At 36.4% G+C, this 25,769-nt stretch overlaps 1 protein-coding gene across 2 annotated transcripts; it reads right to left on the bottom strand.

The window, feature by feature from the left end:
• Positions 1–5,391: 5,391 nt before the first annotated feature.
• RBM5_1 (RNA-binding protein 5) lies at positions 5,392–21,220 on the bottom strand. 2 transcript variants are annotated; one of them, XM_051216098.1, is made up of 17 exons: positions 21,028–21,220; positions 20,836–20,986; positions 20,740–20,799; positions 20,567–20,704; positions 20,460–20,531; positions 20,366–20,428; positions 20,264–20,333; positions 19,067–19,140; positions 18,748–18,924; positions 18,506–18,629; positions 16,066–16,324; positions 12,163–12,551; positions 10,495–10,739; positions 10,162–10,278; positions 8,616–8,845; positions 7,891–8,354; positions 5,392–6,633 (listed from the first exon to the last, which is right to left on the bottom strand). In XM_051216098.1, exons 2-17 carry the CDS (start codon positions 20,836–20,838, stop codon positions 6,416–6,418), a joined length of 2,703 nt encoding a protein of 900 aa, XP_051066652.1. In that variant the 5' UTR covers positions 20,839–20,986; positions 21,028–21,220; the 3' UTR covers positions 5,392–6,415. The 2 variants fall into 2 exon arrangements, with proteins under 2 accessions (XP_051066652.1, XP_051066653.1); XM_051216099.1 differs by lacking the exons at positions 16,066–16,324; positions 18,506–18,629; positions 18,748–18,924; ... (6 more) ...; positions 20,836–20,986; positions 21,028–21,220 and having other exon boundaries at positions 5,392–8,845; positions 10,495–12,863.
• Between the last annotated feature and the right edge of the window lie 4,549 nt (positions 21,221–25,769).

Here is a 25,769-nt window from a genome sequence, read left to right as displayed (position 1 = left end):
TTGTATCGTTAACGAAATCCCTCGTCGTAGCACTTCATTTAACCCAAAATTTACTAAGAGCTGTGAAACCTATGAATCATCTCATATTTACAAATTGTGATTATTTGAAGAAATGAGGCTTCACTATATATACATTGAAGATGCCACAGGTATTTGGAGTTTGACAACACTTTAACCAGTAACACCTAATATGAATCGTACACACCAAGTGAAATCAAAAGACAGAACCGAGTAGGTTCGAAGATATACTTGATAGGCTATCAATATATCGAGGATCGTCTGATCTAATTTGGCTAGCGATTGGAGGGATTGTTGAGCACGGCGTTCCCACTCGTGATCTGGTGCGGATGCATGACCGAGCGCCTTCAGCTAGATGAGTCCACTAAAACTAATGTGGTTAGCATTCAATCCCGAAGACTTACAGAGCTATTGATTTTGTGGACTTATTTTACCGCTACAACATCTATGCTAATTTTAATTTAGTTTCCTTACTGTACTACCTACTAATGTGATTTATTATACTCCAAAAAGTTCTCTGAATACTCTGTCGATTTAGTTTGCTGGAAATACCTGAAAAGCGAACGAATAAACTTTTTGTAGTAATATGTGTTCATAGCAAAAAAGGTTAAGCATCAATTGTATGAATGGCAAGGGTTTATGTCATACTAGTATTCATAACACACATTATCAGCCAAGGATTACGGACAGGCAGAGTGTAAAAAATGTATTTTAATATGTATATTGTATTGTGTCACATGTAAATATGTTGCATACTGTAGAATCGATTTCGCAGTTTATAATGTTTATGGTTAAGGATTATGAATTTTTATAGTGTATTCCTATCTTAGTATTTATCCCTTTTATGCTATGTTTTGAGTAGTTAGAATCTATAGGAATCCACTGTTTTCAAAGACTTTTAAAGTCAAATTTAAAGCGAGAAATGTATTTGTTTAAACGTCTTTTCGAAGTTTTTTAGTCACACTAAATTTGCAATTCACTAAAGTTTAGAGTGAAAAGAAATTACTGAAAGTAATGTTAAGTATCTAGTCAGTCAACTCACCTGTGGTCATTCGCTTAGGTTTAGATTCGTTTACCATTTCTACTAAATGTGCCTATAATAGTTAACTGTAGAATAAGTTCCTCAAGAAAAATCATGCAGTCATAGACAAACTTTGATGGCATGAAAATATCGCTAACATCGTTAATAGCTATTGAGAGTAAAAATCCTTCTGGTAAACACACAGTTAATAGAAAAGAAATTAACCATAATTAAAATCTTTTTACCGAATCGGCAACCAATGGTTCCAAGTGAAATCTAAGTTAACTAGCCGTTAGTTGTTTGTTTGTTCATTTGAATTTGTGATATAAGAGGAGACTAGCTGTATTATAAATTATGCTTTTAGGCGATTTTTAGATAAAAAATACTCATTTAAATTTATTTATTTAATTCGTGTAACTAGACTATACTAATTCTATTAAGATATGTATATAACATTTTCTGTGTAGATAATTTTTATGATATTAGACATGGTACGACTTAATGGGGTCCAATATTAATTCGTTTGCAAAAGTTGTCTGAATCATCCCACCGTTGATGTTAAGGACTACAACACAACACAACTGTGTTTTCTGTATCGGTCAAATCATGAAAATTTGTATTCTTCACAATATCGATCAAGTAACCAATAGTAAAGAAGACCATATGAAACAATTTATTTCATAGTGAAATTTAGACCAAAAAATTCACAATTGTCAAAGTCTAATAATTCTCAACGGAGTTAAAATTAAGATCAACAAACAGGCTTTTAACATCTTAGACATATGAATCATTAAGAATTAGGAATAATTACTCATACGTAACAGACTACCTATGTTTCTGCATACATAAGAATAACCGCTTTATTCAATTACATGTGACTAAATAATTCGAACCATTAGCTGCGATTTTAATTGACTGATTTAAAATTTATTTAATTCACAATAACCTTAACGGAAGATACACGCAAACACAATTTCATCGTCAATAGACATTGAACAAAAAACAACCTAATGACATAATACACATTGAAAATGTTTCTGTAATTCTCAAATGTCACATATGAAAGCGTGAAATAAATTTACAAAAGGTTGCTAGACTGTTTAAAATTAATGGATAGATGATGTAAACTTTGATTTTCTGCTATTATGCCACAACTGATATCTCAAGAAATGATATTATTCAGTTAGCAATCACAGACTCGTCAGGCGATAATTTCTGTTTTAAATGTACCAGTTCATCTATAATTTGATGAGACATTAAAACAATGAAATGATTTAAAGAGTTATTTATCATAAATTATATATCAATTGGGAATATATATCACTTCCAAATGGACTGTGTCGAGAATTATAAGAACATAACTAGTATATAACATCAACAGTTACCCTCCATCAACTGATTTTAAAATAGTTTTCTGAACTTGAAAGGTAAGTGGTAACATGTATTTATGTGTTGAGTGTTTCAACACTTAATTGACCTTTCAGAAGAAGCCTATCTTTCCTTCCAAAGTAGAAATATCGCTGGAAGCACTAATATTAATTAATAGATACATGTTTTAACTCCATAGAAATTAACGCTGAATTCATTTGATATCTCGTAATTCAAACTTAATAGCCTTTACGTTACTGCGAATTCCAGGAAAATGGGTTATGACTTGATTACTAGCCAGATGAAATAAACTTCCCCTATGGTTGTACATTTTATGCCACATTGACTTTGTATGAAAACATTAAATAGTTTTACTAAAACAGTCAACCCAGCCAATTTACTCTGTAAGTTAATCACCCCTTACAAAGCAATTATAAAGTAGTTTCACTAGACTTATTTTCCAACTGACTGTCAGTTATCTTATAAGTACAAGAATTGGAATAATGAATGAGCTGACTACGCAGTTTTCGTGGTGGCATTTTGTAGATATTGTGTACATAACCAGAAAAATGTAGTACACATTATAACCAACTGACAGTTTGTGGTAACTGAAGATCAAAAGCTTTCATGCACAATAAATTTGCATTTCGAAGCATAGTAAGTAACTCTAGATCTGGAAGCAGCAGCTGCATCTGGTAACTACCGAATGCTCGTTCAATCCATCCGAGCCACTGGCAGCACGAAGTCTAGTGTGCGTAAAGTGATCTGTGAGGCTGATGGGATGCCAATCATTAACATCTATCGATGTCTTGGACGATGGGCAGAGTTCTTCCGAGGGCAGTTCGACTGGCCTGCTGCTCCAGCAACATCGATCAGACTGTCCTACCCTCCATGGCTGGTGACGACTGATCCACCAAATGAGGCGGAATAACACAAGGAACTCCAACTCTTGAAGCGATACAAATCACCAAGCCCAGATGACTTACCTCTGTCTCTTTTTAAAGATGGCGGCGATTTTCTGGTTAAGGAACTGTCTGAATTGTTCACAAAGGTTTGAGAACTAGACAGTGTTCCAACATCATGGAATGAGTCGTTAGTTGTCCCTATATCTAACATGGGTTCATGTCGTTTCTGTAACGTCTATCGGTGGATAAGTGTACTTCCCATTGCGTCCAAACTATTGGCTTCCGTCATACTTCGCAGATTGTTCAAAACCCGAGGGAATTCATCCACGAGGAGCAGGCTGGTTTTCGTTTTGGTCGAGGACGTATTGATTATTATCATATCACCGTCCAACAAATGTTAGAACACTGTCATACTTATCACAGGCCAACAATCGTAGTGCTGATTGACATCAGGGCTGCCTTCGATTCGTTGGACAGGACTGTTCTCTGGGGTTGTCTATTGAAGAAGGGTGTGCCTGAAAAGTTTATTAACATCCTAAAAGCCCTATCTACAGACACCTCAGGCAGAATGAGGGCATACAACCACTTCTCTCCATTGTTTCATTCAAGCAGAGACGTTATCAGATATGGCTCAGAATATTAGCCAGTGGCGATCCTGCTGCAACCTTTTTCTTTCTTCATGAAAACTAGCCGTATCTTCCTCAACTGAAAGGATTCGTTCTATTTGTACCTTTCTGTTTCCACCACCACCATACACTAATCTGTGGTCGTAATCGTTTTTTTCCCTTTCATCTCTTTAATATGCGCCTTACATTCTTTTTATCTTCCTATTCTCATTATTGTTGTGTGGCGCATAAGTATTTGGCGACCCCTTGTACCAATATTTGTGTTCGGACAATTAAATCCCCAAAGTCCAGCGACATTCTTTAGATACTGACAAATCATTGTACTACTCTTACAGTTAAAGATTAGACTGACTAGACAATTACCTATGGTACTCAATTGATGATTGAAAAAATGATGAATTACTCTATTGTCGATGAGCTCTAAACTGTTATTCTGAAAACCCATGTGGTAAGATGGTATTTCTTACATGCTCCATTCTTTGATGGCCGCCTTTTCATTTGTCACGCATCTCCTACATCTAAACATTCTTGACTTTAAATCAATTGGGAAAAGTTTGCACACGTATCTTATCGAATTTGCAGCAGATTAATTAAGCTACTGGTTCAATAGTATTTATATGATGATGTGAAACAGATTTCACGTTATAACTTGATTGTTTAGAGACATGATCTGTTACAAAATGCTTTTCCGACAGATATGTATAAACCTTAAAAAAGAATCCTAAATGGTTACTAAAGTCAGGGAGCTCGGGTTTCGCAAAATTCATGAATTGAAAATATACTGTGAAATTAATAAGTTTGTAGACAACATATATAGTGTATAATTGGAGATCTTTTTCATGGTCTTCATTTGTGAGAATTTTGTTTTTTAGTAATATTTAAGAACGGACCATAAACAAAGTAGTCGAAAAGTTAAAGAATCAAACTATTACCTCAGGGTTCAAGAAACTCAAAGTTCAAATATTACGGCGACTCTAAACCCCTTTACTTTGAGAAATCACATAGTGTTGTGGTGTGGGTCACTTATACCCATGTAAGTAGTATATGATAGTGGTCAGGCATAGAATTTATTTCAGCAGATCGATAAGGAAGGAATGGGAACCGAACGAAACTGGTATGAAATACATGGACAATGAAATCTGAGACAATGGACTGATATTTGCAAAAGGAACAGTCATGTTTGAGACGTTGGATTGATATTTTCCAAATTAACTATTTACTATATGATTCTCAGATTTTAGTGAGATGCTCTGTAATTTCTTGTCAAACACATTCGATTGTCCCCACTCGTGTTCTTGTTCACTACAGTATGAATAGCGCTAACACAAGGTGCATAATTTGAGGATAATTTCTTCAGGTTAAGCAAAGATAAGAATCGTTGAAGAACACTGCTAAGGTTGCTACACAATAGGATCTTGATGATAAGTAGATTGAATTACCCATAAATCTCAAGAACTTTTAGAATAACTACGGGTAATAACCATATACAAGCAACTCCAAGGTTTTGTTTTAAGCAAGTAGTTGTGCAGTTCTGAAAAAGACAAATATAGAGCTGACTTTATAGTTTGTTGGTCAAGTAACCAAATGTTCGTCAACTGAATTCAGCCATAAAAACCTATTAAAAACATGACTCCTTCCGACTTAATAAATTTGGAGACCATAAATTAATCTTAAAGAAAAAGAGTAGAAAACGCGCAAGTCCATGTTTATCACCTACAATTCTATGAATGAAAAGCTGAAAATGATACATTCGATCCGGATTAGCAATTAATGAATCTCAGCCGTATTTAAGCGCACCAATTCGATCCTTATGGCATGTTTAATTCCGGAATGTATTTGGAAATGAAAACAAGTTATTAAAACACTACTTTATCATTAATTCACATAAATGAATTCCCCTTTAATAATTATTAGTAAGGGCATGAGTAGTGGGCACTGATATCAGATAATAATGAGCTTGAACACAATAGGAGTAAGAAAATGATATAAGAAATAAGTAGTATATCATGAGTCCTTAGAAAAAACACTGGCTTTTTTTGAATTCATGTGTCTGGTCGTATTTTTCTGAGCTAGAGTAGAAAATTAGGGCATGAATACGCTACCTCATATACATAAATACATATTCAAGTATCAATTCTATGGTATATTATGCAGAGGAGAAATCGCTACACCTTTGGTTAGAGAATCTTCAGAAAATGAGCTGTGATGAATAACCACACTGGATCTTCCATTTGAGTTCTGAAAGCAGTATGCACTTGTGTAATGAAATGACAAAACTGTCATTTGATTAAGATCTGTAATATATTAAACAAGAGAGCTGCATTTTGTACAAGATTTATATTTTAGTCAACCAGATTGAGATCAATCAATAAACTCAGGGACTGAACAAAAGTGATTAGATTTACAGAAATGCTAGATCAGGTTAGAAAGTAGCGTCAGAAAAAACGATTATATACAATGACACAATTCACGAGTAGTCACTCTAATTCGTGGAATCTGGCAAACATTGCTCGCTTAACGTTATCTTTATAATTGTCTGACTGAGGTCCTCTTTTTGACGTTTTGATTCCAAGACCAACGCCAGCTTCTCTAAATTCGGCTTCAACTATTTGAGTTCGTCCTTGATTACTTCGACCAAGACCTTGACCAGCTTGCCAGCCCATTTTTTCCATAAGTCGACTTCCGACGTTGGGAGCTAAAAAAATTATGAGTTAGATTCAGTGAAGTAAAATGGTTGTTATGAAAAGCATCTTCATGGGTTTGTGAAATTTACGTTAAACAGAACCATTTTTGCATAAAATGACAAATAGAAATATTCTAGATTATAAGGATACAAACAGTTGGAGAAAAGAATATAAACATGCAACTAAACAAAAGATGATTTTAAATGGTCCACTCGTAATTCCAAGTTTTTTAATTATCTCGAAACTTTTTTAATCCATGAACACATACTTTTTTCTTGAATCACATCTTCTATGCCTAATGGTTTTTGCTATCATTAATACCTTTATTACTTGTATCACTCTGGCAGCTTGGTGTTCCGGTTGATGTGGTGTAGCAAATTCAACCGATAAACAAGTGTCCAATTCTTCGTTATTCATGACTGATCGACTGAAGGAGTTTGTCGTACAAACTAACAGCTACCTACAAAAGTTTCGATTGATAAACCGACTTCATGAATTAGGTGGATGCAGCTGACCCTTCAAAAACAAATTTTATAAGAAACCCTCTGGTACTAATTCAATGACGACTATTATGAATTTAGATATTCGTTTCTTTATACACTTGACACCTTTCACTAAAAGCGAGATAATGGAAACTTCAAAAATAAAATGAACAATTTATAAGACAAAACTATTAAAATCCATAAACTGGATTACATATGTTGCCTACTATTTTAAAATAAATTACTATGCACAATCACATAAACTCACCTTCAATATTTTTTCTTAACTCCCTCCCTCTACGCATTAGTCTTAATGAACAAAAATGACACCAAACGCAATAACCTCATCTAGGACGTTGGGGCAAACAAAACTAAGTCATCACGTTAAAGTTGGTGTAACGATTAGAGGCATTTGTAACATAAAAATCTGATCACTGGAATACTTTATACTTCATTTTATATAACAGACTTTAGCACATAGGTTCTTGATATAAGTTGAGTAGTTGATGCATTTCAGAAGAGGTAAATTTATCGGACTTAGGTCATGAGAGTTATGATTTGTGCTTTTAGTAACCCGTAATAACAACAAAGTTTGAAACTTGCACAACACACAAATCAAGTCAAATTTGGAATTACTTTTCAGAAAAATTACTATTATAGAGGGTTGATGAAAAGTAATTTCTACATAGCAAATAGCTGATTAAGTATGACAGGGGAATAACTAAAATTTTTGCTTGAAATTTGGTTTTACTGATAGAAAACTAAGGTTATTAAACTTGCACAAACCTGACTGGGGTGGAGGTGGAATCGATGGGAGGGGAGGAACGAATGAGTCTTGTTCTATATGCACGACTAACGGCTGACTTTCCAATGACTTCATTCTAGGTGGGGATGGTATTCCATACTTTTCACGACGCTCCTTGGCTCGATCACGATATTGACAGGATGCGCCTGGTCGACTACTAACTTGTCTAGAAGCTACTGATTTCTCATGATTACTGGCCGTTTGAGCACCAATCTGCATTAACGATGCTATTGAAAGGGAATTTTTAGGTGAGTTAACAGCCGTTGAAGCTTCCTGATTTTGCACGGGGGTTGGAACAGGAATTGCTGGTAAGCCATATTTTCCGCGTAATTTATTTAAATTTTCATAATGGAGACCAGAAAATGCTCTATGTTTTTGAAGAGTTGCTGCATCTTTGAAGCCGCGGGAGCACAACATACAAGCAAGTTTGGCCCAATCCAAAAGTCTATAATTAAAAATAATTGATTATAATCATATTTTAAACGTAAAGAGCAGATAACGTTTTTATTCATGGAGCACTTGTTTAACAGGTGGAAAAAGTAAATTAGATGTTACTAATAAAAAGACTTTGTTAAATGAAGACTACATCACTACCAGCATTTTTCAAAGGTTGGAACAATCAGATATGTATTCAGTTAAATATCACCATTCCCTAGTTACACCATAGATTAATAAATGTATGGATATGCAGGATACATAAACTCACTTGCTTTCTTCTTCGGAAACCTTTGTTTCAGCTTCAGCATTGAATGAAATCAATGAATCTTGTTTTTCACTATGTGTCTCATCCTGGCCAGAATCGTCACTATCTTCAACACCGCCATACTCTGCAACTAAACTGGCAGATTCAGGTGTATGCGAGTCACTTGTAAGTGGATTGTTCGCAGACGCCTCCAAAATTGCATACCCTGTGTCTGCTGTTCTACTCGCCTCAGACTAAAATAAATAGAGAGTATAAACTACTGAGCACTCTTTCGGAACTCCATTATGAAAAATAAAAAATGAAATAGTGTATAGAAATTAGAAATTTAAGAGACAAATGTTTCCAAAATCCAGATCCAAATTGTTTTCGAAGTTTCAGACAGCATATAACAAGACCAAGGAATTCAGTTACTTGCCCCCAAACGCCCTGGTATGGCCGAGAGCGGGGTGGGTTCGCCCTCCCTCTCGAAATACTCTCACACGGCCGCGCGTATACAGCCTCTGCCAGGGATGTCCTTCTCGTGGCGGGGGTGTTGTTTACGAAAATGAGAGGACGAAAAGCGAATGTCCGGCGCTTCAACCGGATCACAAACCAATGGTGCACATGGGCTCCAGTATCCTGCGGGAACAAATGGCGTATGAACCACTCGTTGGTCACCGGCTACCATGGGACTGCATCTCCTTACGATGCTCCACTGCCTTGTGGGTTAGACCTTTAGGTCAAAGGCTCGGTGAGTGGCCCCCTAAGATAACCACCTGCTTCGGTCTGGGCACCCGGGCAGTAACGCAGCCCACACGCAATTAATGAACTGAAATTGTGTGGCGCATATATGTTTGGCGCACTCCTGTACCAATATATGTGTTCAAATAAATAAATAATAAAATAAATAATTCAGTTACTTGCCTTAAAACAACATGGTTTCCGAATATAAAAACTAATCACAGAGGAAAGATGGAGTAGGAATTCTCAGGCATTGCCGTTTAGGAACAAAAAGATAACGAGACCATGATAAGACTCCAACAAATAAATTATGGTCGAGAATAGTAACATTATCAAAATTAAATCCAGAACTCTTATCATACTACAAACAACAGTAATAAATTAGACAGATTAGACTAGTAATAGTCGGTACATCACGATACTCGGATTCGGGTTTTAGAAATGGTGTGACTCAGTGGCTTGAGACGTATCCAGGGATGATTCCGAACTAATTAAGATCATTTTGTAGATCTTGCATTCTTCACAAAAGTGAGGGGAACGTTCCTAACTGAATACATGTCATTCGTGGCCGTGTTTTTAACTTATCTCGTTTACTTATTTTTACGAATTATTCAGACTAAACTGCCTTCTTTTCATATATTGATTCACAATTTCATTTTCCTGCTCATGTGGAGCATATTTATTTTGGTGACCATTTGTACCAGTATTTGTTTCAAATAATTAAAAAAATAAGGAGTCACAAAGAAAAGCAGTAATACTACAAAAACCTGTTGGGACTCCCTATCACACGGAAACGGAAGAGAGGTGTATTTATCCTAGGTAAACTCACTGTTATCACATCAGAGCGCTGTCCGGCATTGGATGAGGCTTTTTTCTGAGCATTCATCTTCTTCGCCCACTTTTCCATTTCTCGTGCAATCTGTTGAGCTGTTTTACCACGATCATCCTTAAACGTAGAGAAAGATAAATGTTAGTTTCCTATATACTACTTTCAGTATTACTTGTTATTTTTATTTACCCAGACTTCTACTGAGTTCATAGAAAACGCTAAAAATATGAAACGACGAGATGAAGTCAAATCTTAAGCTGCCTTCAGGCTTTAGATTGATATGTATAAGACTTAAGAAGACGTAGATAATACGAAAATCAAGATTGAACTTACTTTGTTTTTAGGAGCATCTGAAGTATCGGTTTGAGAGTTGGAAGCCGCATTATCGACGGAATTGGATTGAGGATTTGTTTGTGGTACAGGAAGATATGTACTCTTCGTTTGATCCCAATAATAATATTGCTGACTTCCGCGGTCATAGAAGTATTTTGAGTTCGGTTCATACATTAGACCAGTGACAGGATCATAGTAAAAGCGAGTAGACTCATCGTATATGTACTTGGATGTGTCCGGAAATGCTGTGATAAAAATGTTAGACAGTTTATTTGTCAGTAAACTTCAAAAGTGTTCGTTCTCAGTTGATTTTTATTGTACCAAAAAACCTATATCTTTCCTAATAATAATTATATTTCTCTTATAACGTTGATTGTGAAACATAACAAATGAAACCAACACGATTGTGCATCAAAACATACGTTGCCTTCTGCATTAATCAGCTTATTTTAATTAGTCAAATTTATAACCCAGTGAGAGTTATTTGGAGGTTTATTTACACTATATCACGTGCACATTAATCTTAATAGCAATAACCAGTGTCACGATGTCAAAAACTAAATGTTCGAGACAACTTACTGAATAAATTTTATGACAGGATGTAAAGACTATGCCGATTATCTTCGAAGGAATGCTGATCGATTAATCAATGCGATATGAACTGAGTAACATCACTATCTACTCAAGTTTTTAATTTAGAATACATATTAAAATTAATCGTCAAAATAAAAAACAACTACAACATACTAACAGCATGGGTGATTATGATGTGATGCACAGTTTGTGCAGATTTCAAAGACAGTTTACCTAAGCCTTCGTGACTATGGAGATGTTATGAACAGGTTTATTTGTTTAAGTAGTGAATAGAATGCTGACGGACCAGATAGGACAAGATATAATCGATTAATAAGCATAATAAAATTGACGGATAAATAATGCTTTCCATGGTAAAATAATACGTATACAAAATATAAACATAACTGCATAATATTTACGCCTTCCTGACGAGTGCTAACTAGGGTGAGACTAAAATCCATGGGTTCCTTTCAACCGCCCAAAAGCAGAAAAGAGCTCATGTGATGTCAAATAACTTAGACTAGTAGCTACATCGCAACTCGACTGAGAGAACCCGCTCAATTCCAAAGATCAGAAAAACGTGACATTGGCTAATAATTAATGGTTAATCAACGTGAAATAGAAACAAAATTACGACGGGGTTTTGTATACCACTTAATAATCAGTTAAAGTACAACCCGAGTATTAGTTTTATTTCTAATCTTCTATATGTGACTTGATAAACTGAAGGAATTTACAGACCTCGAATCAGTAAACCAATAAACCTACCACGTTAAAGTATTCAGGAAAAATGACCTAATTGAATACGTTAACTCGTAAATATACGAAAAATGATAATTCAACCGTGACTTTCATCAAAACTGCAAATAGACAACAATATAGAGCTTGACGCTGCTTTGACAATAACAACATTTGAGAAGTAGATTACGTAAACTAAATACAAGGAACAATAATATCCATATGCTTCAGTATTTGAATCAAGTACAAAGTAAATGGTTGATGCTAATAACGCATATAATAAATCGCAAAGGTCGAAACCCAATTTTTGTCAGTCATAATTATTTTCCAAAATGTTAGATAATATGGCCTTACGATATGTAGTCGTAGATGCCGTCACAGCGTTGAACGGGAACGAAGGAGGTGGGAGCTGCTGACCGGATGCTACGAGTGCTGCCATAGACGGTGCATAGTTAGATGAGACAGTATGTTCTGAATGGTTACGCAAAGATTTCGTCAGAGCTGACAAAACATGTTGTTCAGTTTGTTTTTGTTGTATCGCTGCCTGGGCAACAGCAGCTCCATTGTTTGAAGTTTGACTCAGTAATGCTGATGCAGCAACTGCATTCATTGCAACAGTATCGGGTGATATGTTATTATTTTGTGCAGCCATAGCTGCATGCGCTAAATCCAGAGCCAAGTTGCGACTGCTGTTTAACTGAGCGTTATATGATCCTTCCGTTTTTAGTGTTGCCATAATAGTACTTTAAAAGATGATAATGGAAAAGTGGAATAGCACATGATGAGTGAAAAAGATGTTTGAATCAGCAACTAAATACACAATTATTGATTTGAATGCGTCAAAACCTACATATACATACTACTTAGCTATATTGTACGACCGTACTAATCTAAAAACTTTAGTCAATTTATGGTTCAGAAGTTAAGAATCAAATTAAGCGTGACAACTAACATATGATTAGTAATAAGACCCGGCTAAACAATTACCTGGTAAAATTATCCCGTCGCTGATATTTTGACTGAAATCTGATCAGTCTTGAATGACATGCGCACAGTATATAGGTCGCATTTATATATATATATATATATATATATATATATATATATATATATATATATATATATATATATGGCTGGCAGCGGAATTCATGACGCGTGTTTTCACCTGTTTGAGACCAATCATTTGGATATACCTGGATTACAGAATTTAAGTCAAAGGGACCGGGCTCGAGTCCTGAAGTGAACATAGACTCTGAGACCCAGATACAAATGAGTCCCAAGTAGAAGAAAACGTGAATAGTAAACTCAACTGCTAGTCACATTTCATTTATTCTATACGAGATTGCCAAACGATTTTGACTTAGCAAGAGTTGTAATGTAGAGGAAATGCTATTTCAAGAATTATTGTTTAGAGATAAGTAGCATAAATAAAGTGTCTACATCTTGATAGGCATTCCGACCTTAGTCATTTATAAACGTGAGACATTCATACTTGATATATAAATGTAAAAATTACGGCATCAGGCTATCCAATGCCTGGACACATTGTAAGATGGAAACCGAAAGAGGAAATAAACTACTATGATACTCAGCATTAATCATAAACTTTTTTAGATGGTCAAAGCACATATCGACTTTTTTCTAATTGTACACAAATATAATCGACCAGGATTATGCTAACTCTTAACTTCCTTACTTCTATCAAAGAATAAAATTTATAAGCAACTGAACACCTTGAACATAAAAAGTAACTAAACAAGAACTTTCATCTAAATTTGAACGAATAGTTTCACAATATTTGGGCGCCGAGTTAATGTGAGTCATTAAAGAGGAATAATATATATTTGTAAAATCTCAGCGAAAGAATTTGAAGTAATTCCAACGTTTCGCCTGGCAATCTGGTCCAAGCTTTTTCAAGGAAAATATAATCAAACAACAAAATTATCGAATACAAATAGGTACATGGTTCTTCGGTTTACTGTATACTGAATAAGTCATCCAATCAACGTGAAGGGTTTTTAAAAAATAGGTATTTGCATTAATGTGTAGAAGACATGTTTATATGAAAATAATAAAGGTCGACCAAATAAAAGTTCAGTTAAAAATGATAATAATAGAAGGGAGAAAAAGAATAAGAAGTTGTCGTGTTATCCTAGGCCATAGAAGAAAAATCCTTCGCGTTGATTGGATGACTTATTCAGTATACAGTAAACCGAAGAACCATGTACCTATTTGTATTCGATAATTTTGTTGTTTGATTATATTTTCCTTGAAAAAGCTTGGACCAGATTGCCAGGCGAAACGTTGGAATTACTTCAAATTCTTTCGCTGAGATCTTACAAATATATATTATTCCTCTTTAATGATAAAAAGTAACTATTCGTATATTTCTGTGAAGTCAAGTATGAAGTACAATGTAATAGGGTGAGCAGTGTTGAGAATCACAAACAACCAAATCCAGATACGTTCTGCTGAAGGATCTAAAACAACAGGTGTTATGAGTTTTACGGTGTCGCGGTATAAAAAACTATACAGGACTGGCTCTTATTGGTCCTTTACAACTCCCTGGTCGGGGTCCTAGGGATGGTACTAGATAGTGGCTTGAGACGTTATCAGATACTGCCCAAAATACAAGCCAGTGTCAATCCTGCTGTAACTTTGCTTTCTTCATAAAAGTGAGAGCAACTTCTTTAACTGAAAGAATTCTTTCTGGTTGTATTTTTCCTAACTGAACTGCTTCTCCCATTAGTTTGTATTTATTGTCGTTCTTTCTTCTTACATTCACCTTCCTATTCGTTACATTACAACCTTATTTTTATTGTGGAGCATCTATATTTTGATGTTCCTTTGTACCAATGTCTACGTGTTCAAATAAATAAATCTGAGGTTGACTGACAATCAGCACTAAAAATCTCACCAAAGGTGCGCATGCGAAAAATGTTCACCTACCTTTTCAGGAAGCCTATACTCTAACAAAGACTAGATAATTAAGTCAAGAATATCAGCAGTGGGAAAACGAGATCGCTGAGATTAATGAAAAATACTGTTTACTACAAACTTGGGTTTTAATTTTGTATCTCTGGCTATCCAAGTGTATCACTGAGTGATGAGTAAATAGTAGTGTTTCTATTTACCGTTAGTTGCTTTATAATCTTAATTTATTTCTTTAAATAATTTACTATAAGAATGGTATTTATACATGTAGACTAAAGTGAAGTCCTAGCACCAAAATCAAACTAAGTAAAATATTACATTCAAGGGAAAACCACTTAGTAGTAAGACAAGGTGATTCTTATACCTGAAGAATGAGTATCATGCTCAACTAGAAAGCCATATTCGCTACTTACGTTTAGTACATTGGTCACAACCAACACTTACCCGAGTAAAATTACTAATTTAACCTTATAAAAGCGGAAATCCATATGACTACAGAAGTGAATGCAGGTCACCTCCAATTAATATAAACCTGAGGAATGTTATAGGTGACAGAAATCAGTATTATTGTGACCTTTCAGACTTATTATTAATGATCATCTGTAATGTGGCAACGTAATCTACGCCTGCTTTTGCTTGATGTACAAAACTATAAGTATTGTGATGTTTACTCGTGTAATTGTATTTTCTTTGAACAAATACACTTTTGAAAGCCCTGTCTTTCTCTGTATTCTTAATCATTGACAGTTACCATAGCTGAGTCGTGTAGTAGTATCCGATCCGTCTAGTCCGCATTAGACAGGCCTTTGTATTAGAAATCTGATCATTCTCACCTTGTATTCCAACAATATCTAAGACTAAACAAGGGAGTGCCGAGGACTCACAACCGATAACTTGAATATATAACCTAATTGCAGCAGAATAAGGACACTCAAAAAAGTATTTAGCTTCATACTGAACTAGTGTGAATATATCAGGAACGGTCACACCGACGAAACATAATCTTGAGCATGATGTGGAATTGCAACGTTTTTGAACTTAGTTAACCTAAAGCTATCCCAACTCATACACGTATAGATTTAAGAACTGGATCTTTGGTTCACACTTGCTATAAGTTTTGAAGAGATATTACCCGCTTCCAAAAAAATGTAGGAGGAACAACGTTTACACTTGAGGCACAACAGTTGAGATCCAAATACTTAAATTACTAGACTATTCTACTGTTGACAAAATCGGATCTATAAAGTAAAACGAGTGCCCAGACCAATTATTGCTAGTTAGATAGGAAACACTCCATGAACGTCAGATAAATATTAGACTAACTTGAAAGTATTCTTTGCGTACGAGACTGTTACTGCTTTTCCTCCAACCTCAAAAAGCTTGAATTCTTTGTTTACTATATCCATGACTTTGTAAGCATCAGCAACCGTGGGAAGCTCCGCAAAAGCAAAGCACCTGGAAGCATGTGTTACTTCATCTCTCATTACATGACATTGTCGCACTTTTACGTCGGCCGTATCTTGAAAAACCTGGCAAATATCATCTTCCGTAGTTAATGCATCCAAGCATCTCAAGACGAGAGCTGAAAATCCAAAATATCTATTCAGTGATTTTTCAACTAATAAGCAAAAACAGTTTTTGTCATACTGTATCTAAGCTTTGAGTATGTCATTGATTTACGTCGAAACCTGCCAATATGGTTTTCAGGTAAGGATACATTAAATGCAAACGACGAATAGCTATTTCTCAATTAATTGACGCAAATTGACCACCCTCATTACTATGATATTCTTAAACTGGAAGTATAAGAACTCCAATTGATTATTTAGATAACAGGAATTGTCTTCAGAAAATACTCATGTGGTTAGTCCTAAACATTTCTTCTCTTTAAGCAGCATTGTCTAGTACAGAAAACTTTAAGCAGACATATATAAACTTATTCTGTCAGTGAGAATCACTTCGTTTAGTGGTCTACCGCTCTTGGGGTGGTTTGCTTTGATGTTACCAAGCTATATCTCACAATCAAAAAGTGGGACTGAATATTTGTTCTCTCACTATCAGTAGAACAGTAACTAAACACAATAACGCTATCTTCTGTACATCAGTTCGTGAAGTTAGGCAAAATGGTATTTTTCCTAGGAGCATATCTGTGATGGCAGTACAGTCACCCTTCACATCCAGACAAGGTGATATGGACGAAGGTCAATAAACTTCGAAGAGCACCCCAACTGGTCTTTTATTGACTGCTACTCACGGATAGCATTAATGAGAGGTCATGTAGTTAAAAACACCGTAACTAACATGAACCAAAAAGAGCAGTACGACCTTGTGGGTTAACTTTAAACGTATTTGAAAAAAGTTTGTTCTACGTCAAAAGTAACTGATATGTCAAGCAAAGCGTGGGATTTCTCCACACAGTGATATTTTTGATGCAAACTGCGTGCCAATTATAGCTAGTAGATGTAGACCTTAGATAGAATGACTCGAAACCAGTCGCTGTGACGTAGATGTATTTGTTATTTTCTCTTTCCCTAAACTTTGGGTTTAAGTATTTCATCTCCTAATTAAGTCTAATATTTATTACAACCATAAACACTACTACTGTGGTGTATGCTACTTATGTTGGTAGATATAAGTACTATGTAACACCAATCGGAAACTGAAAACCCGACAGCAGAGGGTTATGAAGGTCGACATGAAAATAGAAAAGGAGTTAGGAAGGGAACAATCATACATAATGTGAAGGACAAATGATGGAATATTTCAAATGAAGTATTCAATGTATGGTTCTCATATTTTACCAAGAGATTTTGTAATTTTGTATTGGTTGTCCACACCCGAGTTTTCGTTCATTGAACTGCTACCTAGACTCCTTTGCCACACAATCGGTAAACTTCACCTCATTGTGGAAAACAGATGCACATTTATACCACATCCTACGTTATTTATGACTTACTTGACAATCGACATCTAAAAGTATTGAGTATACTTTAAACCATCGAAATGAGATGATAGGAGACTCCATCTACTAATATTAGGCAGTGAGGAATGACAGAGATTTGTGCATCCGGAGGGTTCGTGTGAGTGATGGATACATACGAGTCTGACCCAAACGTTGTGAAAGACGAAAAGAGTTATGATAACAATTGGAGTTGTCGCAAAGTCTGTCTGCCTGTGAGATCGTCTCTCAGAAATTGGTCATGCACAGTGAGAACGTTGTTCCAGTATTCCCAGAAACCGAAAACGTGTATAACAGTGAAGTCAAATATTTGTTGACATTTAACATTGGTTATAGTGGCTTGCCTTAGTGGTCTCTTCACTGTACATCATGTTATGGAGTTGCGTCTTGGTGTTAAATGCTGTGATGAGTTCACAAAGGTAATTATAAGTAACTGATGTTAAATCGTTAGTAGCGAATTTTTGAGTGGGACCCTAAAGATGGTCAATTTAAATGACTTGGAATATTATCATATATAGTTTAACACAGAATACAATAGTGATTCTACTGTAGTTTTGTATTACATTCTAAATGGACGGAATTTACTTTGGTAGTCTTTATCGTCGCACAGTATTTTGTACTTAATGCCTCTCTTGTTTACACGTATGTTTCTATGACCTTTCTCTTATCACTTCATTCTACTGACACATTTCGGGTACTCTATGCTACAACAGTTGTTTTGTGAATAACCGAGTATACCTAGAGAAAATAATATAAAAGGGAGAACGGCGAAAAATGCTAAACATTTGGTATTATTTTACTTACTATTGCATGGAGTTGTACCGATGAGATCAACACCATCGATTGAGTTTGTGAGGGATTGCACTTGAGACCTCGGCAACTGACATTTATAGCACTGATCTCGCCTTCTGAAGTTGTGACTAGAACACTAGATAGGAATTAACCAGTAGAAGGGTCGGGTGAATTATTACTTTAGAAGTTATTTCCAGCACGATAAATTTAAATTTCGAAACAACTGTGAGATGAAATACTTAAATAATACCCACCCTTGAACAGATCCAGTCTCCGGTGGAGACTTCTGACAACGCAGGAGGACGAGTCATAAAGCTTGACGGACCAAGTAACCCGGGAGCATCTCCAGAATGATGTATCAATGAATCAAGCTGGTTGCGGGGAGTGCTGTACATCAATCGTATTTCATAGCGTCGCACACGAAACATACCCTAAATAAAGAAGAAAACATATTTAGATAAGGTTATTTCATACGGATTAGGCCCATGATTCCAAACTATACGACAATTACGAGGTGAAGATAAGCATGTTTAGGAAACTTGACAAAGATAACCTGTACTGTGAATGCATTACTTTTTGATGGTCCATCCAACGTCTTGCTTCATGGACAGAAGCGAAATCCACAAAACCGAAGCCCTTCGATATACCTGCGAACAGATTTGAATAAGACAGGAATAAAGCAACTGCAGAGAAAAATTCTTTATCGACAAAATTCACTATTAGGAATGCGATTTACAGGTCCCGACTCGGAAAACTGGAAAGTTCAGCCAAGAAACAGTGCAGAATAGCCTTTTCCTCGTAATCTAGGTTTAAGTTCCAAACCGTAAATGCATTAAACTAAGTTTGGAATTAGGTTTGTTGTGCCTAAGTGACTACAAAAACTATCTTCACGTTAAAACTCTAGGTTTAATCGTTACAACAGTTGAATACCTATAATAGTTACGAACTAATCTCTCCTTTTCTTGCTTCTTAATGTGACGGATTATTTTAATATCAACACTTAGAGATCTAAGCGCAGAAGCTTGTATATACTCTTCAGACACTATACTCATAAGGATAACACTCGGAACGTTTAACACTTAATAGTTCTGACACTGGAGAAAATATTAACCCTCAAGATTAAAGTCTTCAATGAAACCAGGTTTTTAATGGGTCATCTTAATTAAGAAATGAAAGCTTATGTTGATATCTTAGATATCATCAATTAAATGGCATCTAGTGCAGGACTAATAATCATATGGAACACTTAGAGCAAAGATTATGACAGGCTTTGCCAATCAGTTCTTTAATACTAGAGTTCACACCTTACTGTTTGGTATTACGCTTTTTCGGATGAATGAACATTTTCACCGGAATATATGGGTCTGTCACGAGAATATAAGTGCAACCGAAGCGTCAACAAGAAGCAGACGTATGCTTAACTAAAACCAGTAGCTAGGGCGTACTATAAGAATGGAGACCAAACGAGATACTAAGAAAACCAATCTGGTGGGATACACATATGTTAATATAATAGAAATTTTTCGAGGACTAGATGTAATGAAAAACTTGTGAATAATTGTTCGGAAGTTCAATGATTTGAAGTTGCTGCATATAACGATCCACAGACAATCCAATAAATGATATAGCCTCAGAATATTTATTTTCACTCAGGAATACGTATAAGTTAATCAATTATTAGTAACGTAAAGGTGAAAGCAAGTTCATAATCAACAAACAACTATTATATTTCAATAGTTTATTGAAGCGGGAAAGGAAATAAATACATACCCGTTGTTTTATCCTTGATTACACGAACGTCTAAGTAACTCACGCGAGCATCATCAAGAGCGTCACGAATCTATAAATGAACTGAGTTGAAACAATACGTACATCTCGATGATCAAGGGAAGTGGGGATCCCGCGCAGCATAATAGTTGGTGATGCATCGTCGGACTGAAAGGATTAATTTTATGGACGACCTTACTTCATCATCACGCTTTTCCTTAGGGTTGCTATAGTTAAGCCTAATTATTGTTTTTCGGACCTCAATTTCTCCCTAGACAATACACAGCTTGAAAGTCTGAACCTTACCTGGCAATCTCGCATAAACTGTTTAGCATCATTCGCCGATACAAAGTCAACAAATCCAATCCACCTTCCAGTCTTCTTATCGCGAACAAGACGTACGTCAGTATAGTTTGCGTGTTCACTATCAAGTGTACGTCGAACCTTAAACAATAAAACTCAAGTAAATCTGCACTCACATCACGCTCCGTTGTTGACGAAGTCAAGCCACGCAACATAATCGTTGGAGTAGGTATATCCTGTGAAGAACTCAAAAAAAACCGACTGCAACAAACCATTTCAAAAGTTTCCAAAATAAGGAAGTGAGTTTATTATGAGGGCTTTCGTGCAGCAATTTGAAAAGTTGGGATCTTATAAGTATCAGATTTTCAGTGTTAAGTTTCTGAAATTCGAAAGACTTGATTTCTGAATACGAAATTCGAGATACTGAAAAAAGCTAATCAGTAAGGTATAGAAGCATCACCAACTCTTTCGACGGGAAAACAGGACTACACCAGGAAGATCAACAGATGCGGCTTTCACTAACCGCGCCTCAGTATTAAGGAATCCCACTGATTAGAACAAAATTAGCTTGTTACTCATGACAGAACTGGCAGGTTTCTGTTCAGACCATAAAACGTTGGCGGATAAGACCACATTAGCTTCGATTTATTTTTAAAGGTTACACTAGTTTTCCTCAACATGGTCATGTGATAAAGGATTGTCGTGCCTCATGAAGAAAACACACGAGAGAACCATGATGAAAAAAGACTACTATTGCCCAAGTGCTACCATTATGTAATTATGTTACTGGGAAGCCTATGTACTAAGTAATCTCAGTGTCATCATGTTATGCTGGTCCTTATCATCTTAATATTAATTCTATTTTCTCTACTTTGACGACCTGCTATTCTTTGACAGATTTGAAGCAAAAGTAATGGCCTGAGATCGACGTTGCAGTCGAAACTCAGTATGCTGGCCTTTATTTTGCTTGAACTAATTGACTTTCAGTAGTTCATCATGTCAGTAAAGCTATGCCCATTCGTTTGTAAGAAACTTTAATAAACTATCCATTCGCTAGATTGTTTCGTGAAACGCCTATGAGTAAAAACTTAAAGCGACATTGTATGAACAACCCCAGGATCACACGCGTAATTGCTCGTTAGTCACATTCATGAAGGATACTGAATGCTATCTTATCCCACTCCCGCCACAGCACACATTTGGCAGGAATGATCGAACGGTAGATAATTATTCGTCAAAACGACATTCCTGTAAATCTACTACAGGCTTATTCACGCACTCGCCTTTCACACGGAGTCCGAACATAATGAGTTCCTATATATACGGATGGTTTTGTTAGTGAACTAAGTTTTACTCTAAATCCTAATATTTACTATGCTTGTAGACTTCTGATGCTTTAACAAGTAAGCTTTTCCCTGCTCTAAATTAACCCAAAAGAACCACCAAACTTGAAACATCGGAAGGTAGACGTATTAAACATGAGAAAACGGTATTGATCTTACAAAATGTTAATTATACTGTAAAAATAATTAGAAATGTACCGAGAGAAGATCACTATTGTGAACGGGGAATAAAGTGCCGTGAGTTGGTACGGTTGTTTTGCTTCATCGTATGGTTGACAAAACGTATCAGAAACGATATATTATTAAATTTCTTGTTGGTTTACTGCCCTATCTACCCAATAATATACTGAAGAGGACTTGTCTTGATATAGGTTAAAGCTTTGACACGAAAGGTTAACTGACTCAACAATGGGGCTAAAAACGTGTGAGTCTAAATCGAGACACTAACGATCTTGTGCAGAGAGATGAAAACTTTTCTACCACCTGATTTTTCGGCAAGCAAGAGGGCGAGAGAGAAAACTCGTCTACTGGCATACCACTCCATTAATAAATGACTCCTGATTCCGTTTGATGTAAAAACGATACATGAATGAATAGCTGACTAAGACAAGCACAACGCACAAACTGGGCATTAGAGTAGAAAAATAGAGTTAAAAAGGTTATGTTCAAAGTGAAACATCCTTGGGATAGAAAGAAGAATAGCAGTGAGTCATACATTAAACCGAAGCTTATTGTTTGTAGAATAGAATAGGAACAAAACTAAATGTCAGAATTTAACAAACGTTGAAGTGAGCGTAATAACACTCGTAAAAATAGCTGCCGTTACCTTTAATGATCTCTTTATTCCTCTTTTCACATCAGCTCACCATGAAACAAGGGACGTACTTTCAAGTTCTTTGACTATAAGATATCCAGCTTACATCAATGTAGTCATGTCTTAACAAGAGAGTGTACCGACTAAAACTGTAACAGCTTAGGTTGGTTGGTTAAGAGTTGACCTCAAACAACCAAGCATATGCCAAAGCAGTATTGTTCAAGTATTCATTCACTTCCTTGTTTTGTATAAGCGTTATATTCCCTATTATCTTATATTGAATGTTGAGAGCCTTTGTTTGTCTGAACAGACAATCCCACGCTCCACTGTGACTGCGCTAAGATCGAAATAAAGACCTATTCACTACTTGTCTGGTTTCTTCTATCAATAGCACGAGGGTTACCTATAGACCCGAAATTGGTGAGCCCTTTTGAACACATATTTAACCTCATTTTTGTTATTAATATTATATTTTTTGTACTCAATCGTAAAAGTATACCTGATTATCCGTAAACTAAGTTGGATATATAAATAGTTTTTTCTTTTTTTTTAATTACCTTAAGTTATTCGTGTTGTAGAAACCATTTTTTCGTGCTAACTTTATTGCTATATTTGTCACATACCTCATGTCAGACTCAATAGAAACCCATAATCTGGATGATTTGTCACCAGTGGAGATAGACACTGTTATGACTACGAAATCCCGACTTCCAGGATTTGATCGTAGTGATCCTGAGTTGTGGTTTGCTCAACTAGAGCATTATTTCACGAGACACAATATCAAATCTGAAGGGATTCGCTATAGAGATTTGTGTTCTATCCTTCCTCCTTCAGTCTCCAAAGAAGTCCGTGACTTGATTTTAGATCCACCATCACCACAACCATACACCATCTTAAGACGAGAGATAATGAACCGTTTATCATTATCAGATAGTCAAAGAATTCAAAGACTTTTTCAAGGTGAAACACTAGGTGATCGGTCGCCGTCACAGTTTTTACGTCACCTCCAAGTCTTAGTGGGTGATAACACAGTGGGTGAAGCAGTCCTAAAACAAGGATGGATACAAGCTCTCCCATGCTACGTCCAACACTGTTTGGATGCACAAGATCCTGAAACCTCATTATCTCACTTAGCGCGTATAGCCGACAGAATAATGGAAAGAGGTCCTCCAACTGGATCAGGCACAATAAATCACACACAAAAAGTAGAATCAGCAAAAGACCCCGTCATAGAAGGACTCATTGCGAGTCTTAAGAGTCTCACTGAGGCTGTCACCAGAATGCAAATGGGTCATAGAAACAGGAGCAGGTCACCACAACGACCACGATCCAAGTCACAAAACAGGTCACAAATGTCCAGACAATCTGGGCAGTTTTGTTGGTACCACTGGAAGTTTGGTGTCAACTCAACCAAGTGCATGCAACCATGCGCCTGGCCTAAGCATAATCCTAAGGCAGCGGGAAACGAGTAACCCCTCCCCAGGTCGCGACGACTGAGGAGGGGCGCCTAAACAGTCGCTTGTTTTATGTTAGAGACAGAAACTCGGGCTTGAATTTCTTGGTGGATACTGGCGCTGCTCTTAGCATCATCCCTCAAAATAAAACTGAGATTACTCGAGAAACATCATCAATCACACTTCAAGCTGCAGATAAAACTAAAATCGCGACATTTGGGCAGAAAACTTTAACCCTAGATTTGGGGTTCAGGAGGCAATTCCCTTGGGTTTTCACGGTAGCCGACTTAGATCTGGCAATACTGGGGATGGACTTTCTAGAGAGATACGAATTTCTAGTTGACACCAAGAAACGGCGATTAACACTAAAAGAAACTTCGTATTACACAAAAGGCAAAGAAAGTCACATCAGCTCTCTTAACTTGATTCAAACTCCCCAGTAACAACAGCGAAATTCCAAGATATACTCGCGGAATTTCCAAACTTAACTAAACCAAACCCACAGCCTTCTAAAGACAAACTAAAAGTAAGTCACACTATCAAAACCGAAGGTGCACCGGTTTTTGCAAAACCCAGGAGACTAGCACCAGATAAGCTCAAAATCGCTAGGGCCGAGTTTGATTATATGCTACAATTGGGTATTATCCGTCCCTCTGATAGTCAATGGGCATCCCCTTTGCATATGGTCCCAAAGAAGAATGAAGGTGACTGGCGACCGTGCGGGGATTACAGAGCCCTAAACCGTCAAACCGTACCAGATAGGTACCCAATACCTCATATCCAAGATTTCACAAACGGTTTACAGGGTATGAACATATTCACTAAAATTGATTTAGTCAGGGCATATCACAATATCCCGGTGGCTGATGAAGATATTCCCAAGACAGCTATTACTACACCCTTTGGCTTATTCGAGTTTGTACGCATGCCATTCGGCCTGAGAAATGCGGCACAGACATTTCAAAGATTCATAGATAACCTACTTCGAGATATGCCATTTGCGCAGGGGTATATAGACGACTTGTTAATTGCCAGCCCCGATTTGCAATCACACGAACAGCATGTACAAGCAGTGTTGAAAAGACTGGATGAACATGGAATAAACATACATCAAAGTAAGTGTGTTTTCGGTGTTCAAACTTTAGAATTTCTCGGTCACACAATAAGCCCAGAAGGGATTAAACCTATCAAAAAAGAAGTGGATACTATCAAACAATACCCCATACCTAGTTCTCTAACACAACTGAGAAGTTTTCTAGGTCTAATTAACTTTTATCGCAGATTCATACCAGGTTTTGCACAATTAATGCAACCTTTGACAGATTCACTTAAAGGAAAACCAAAAGAATTCAAACTGTCTTCTGACGCCATCGAAGCTATTAAACAGCTTAAAGATAAACTGGCTCAAGCAACTACGTTGATATATCCGAATTCTCTTTCCTCACTTGCTTTGATGGTGGATGCTTCAGATAAAGCAGTAGGCGGTACCCTTAACCAACTGGTTAAAAACGCCTGGAAACCAATTGCTTTCTTCTCGAAAAGACTCGCTCCAGCCGAAACAAGGTATTCTACCTTCGGGCGAGAACTTCTTGCAA

This window comes from Schistosoma haematobium, chromosome 4, assembly GCF_000699445.3.
Source record: "Schistosoma haematobium chromosome 4, whole genome shotgun sequence".
In the NCBI taxonomy this organism is placed as follows: Eukaryota; Metazoa; Platyhelminthes; class Trematoda; order Strigeidida; family Schistosomatidae; genus Schistosoma; species Schistosoma haematobium.
Note: the sequence above shows the minus strand (reverse complement) of the source record. Positions and strands in the feature narration are given on the sequence as shown.

What these genes read in the sequence shown, in the direction of transcription:
- RBM5_1 (XM_051216098.1), bottom strand. An exon ending in AGTTTATGCGAGATTGCCAG is followed by an intron (nt 20,532 to 20,566) that starts GTAAGGTTCAGA and finishes TGTATTGTCTAG; the next exon opens with GGAGAAATTGAGGTCCGAAA. An exon ending in TCCACCTCCACCCCAGTCAG is followed by an intron (nt 6,634 to 7,890) that starts GTTTGTGCAAGT and finishes TAATTTTTTTAG; the next exon opens with CTCCCAACGTCGGAAGTCGA.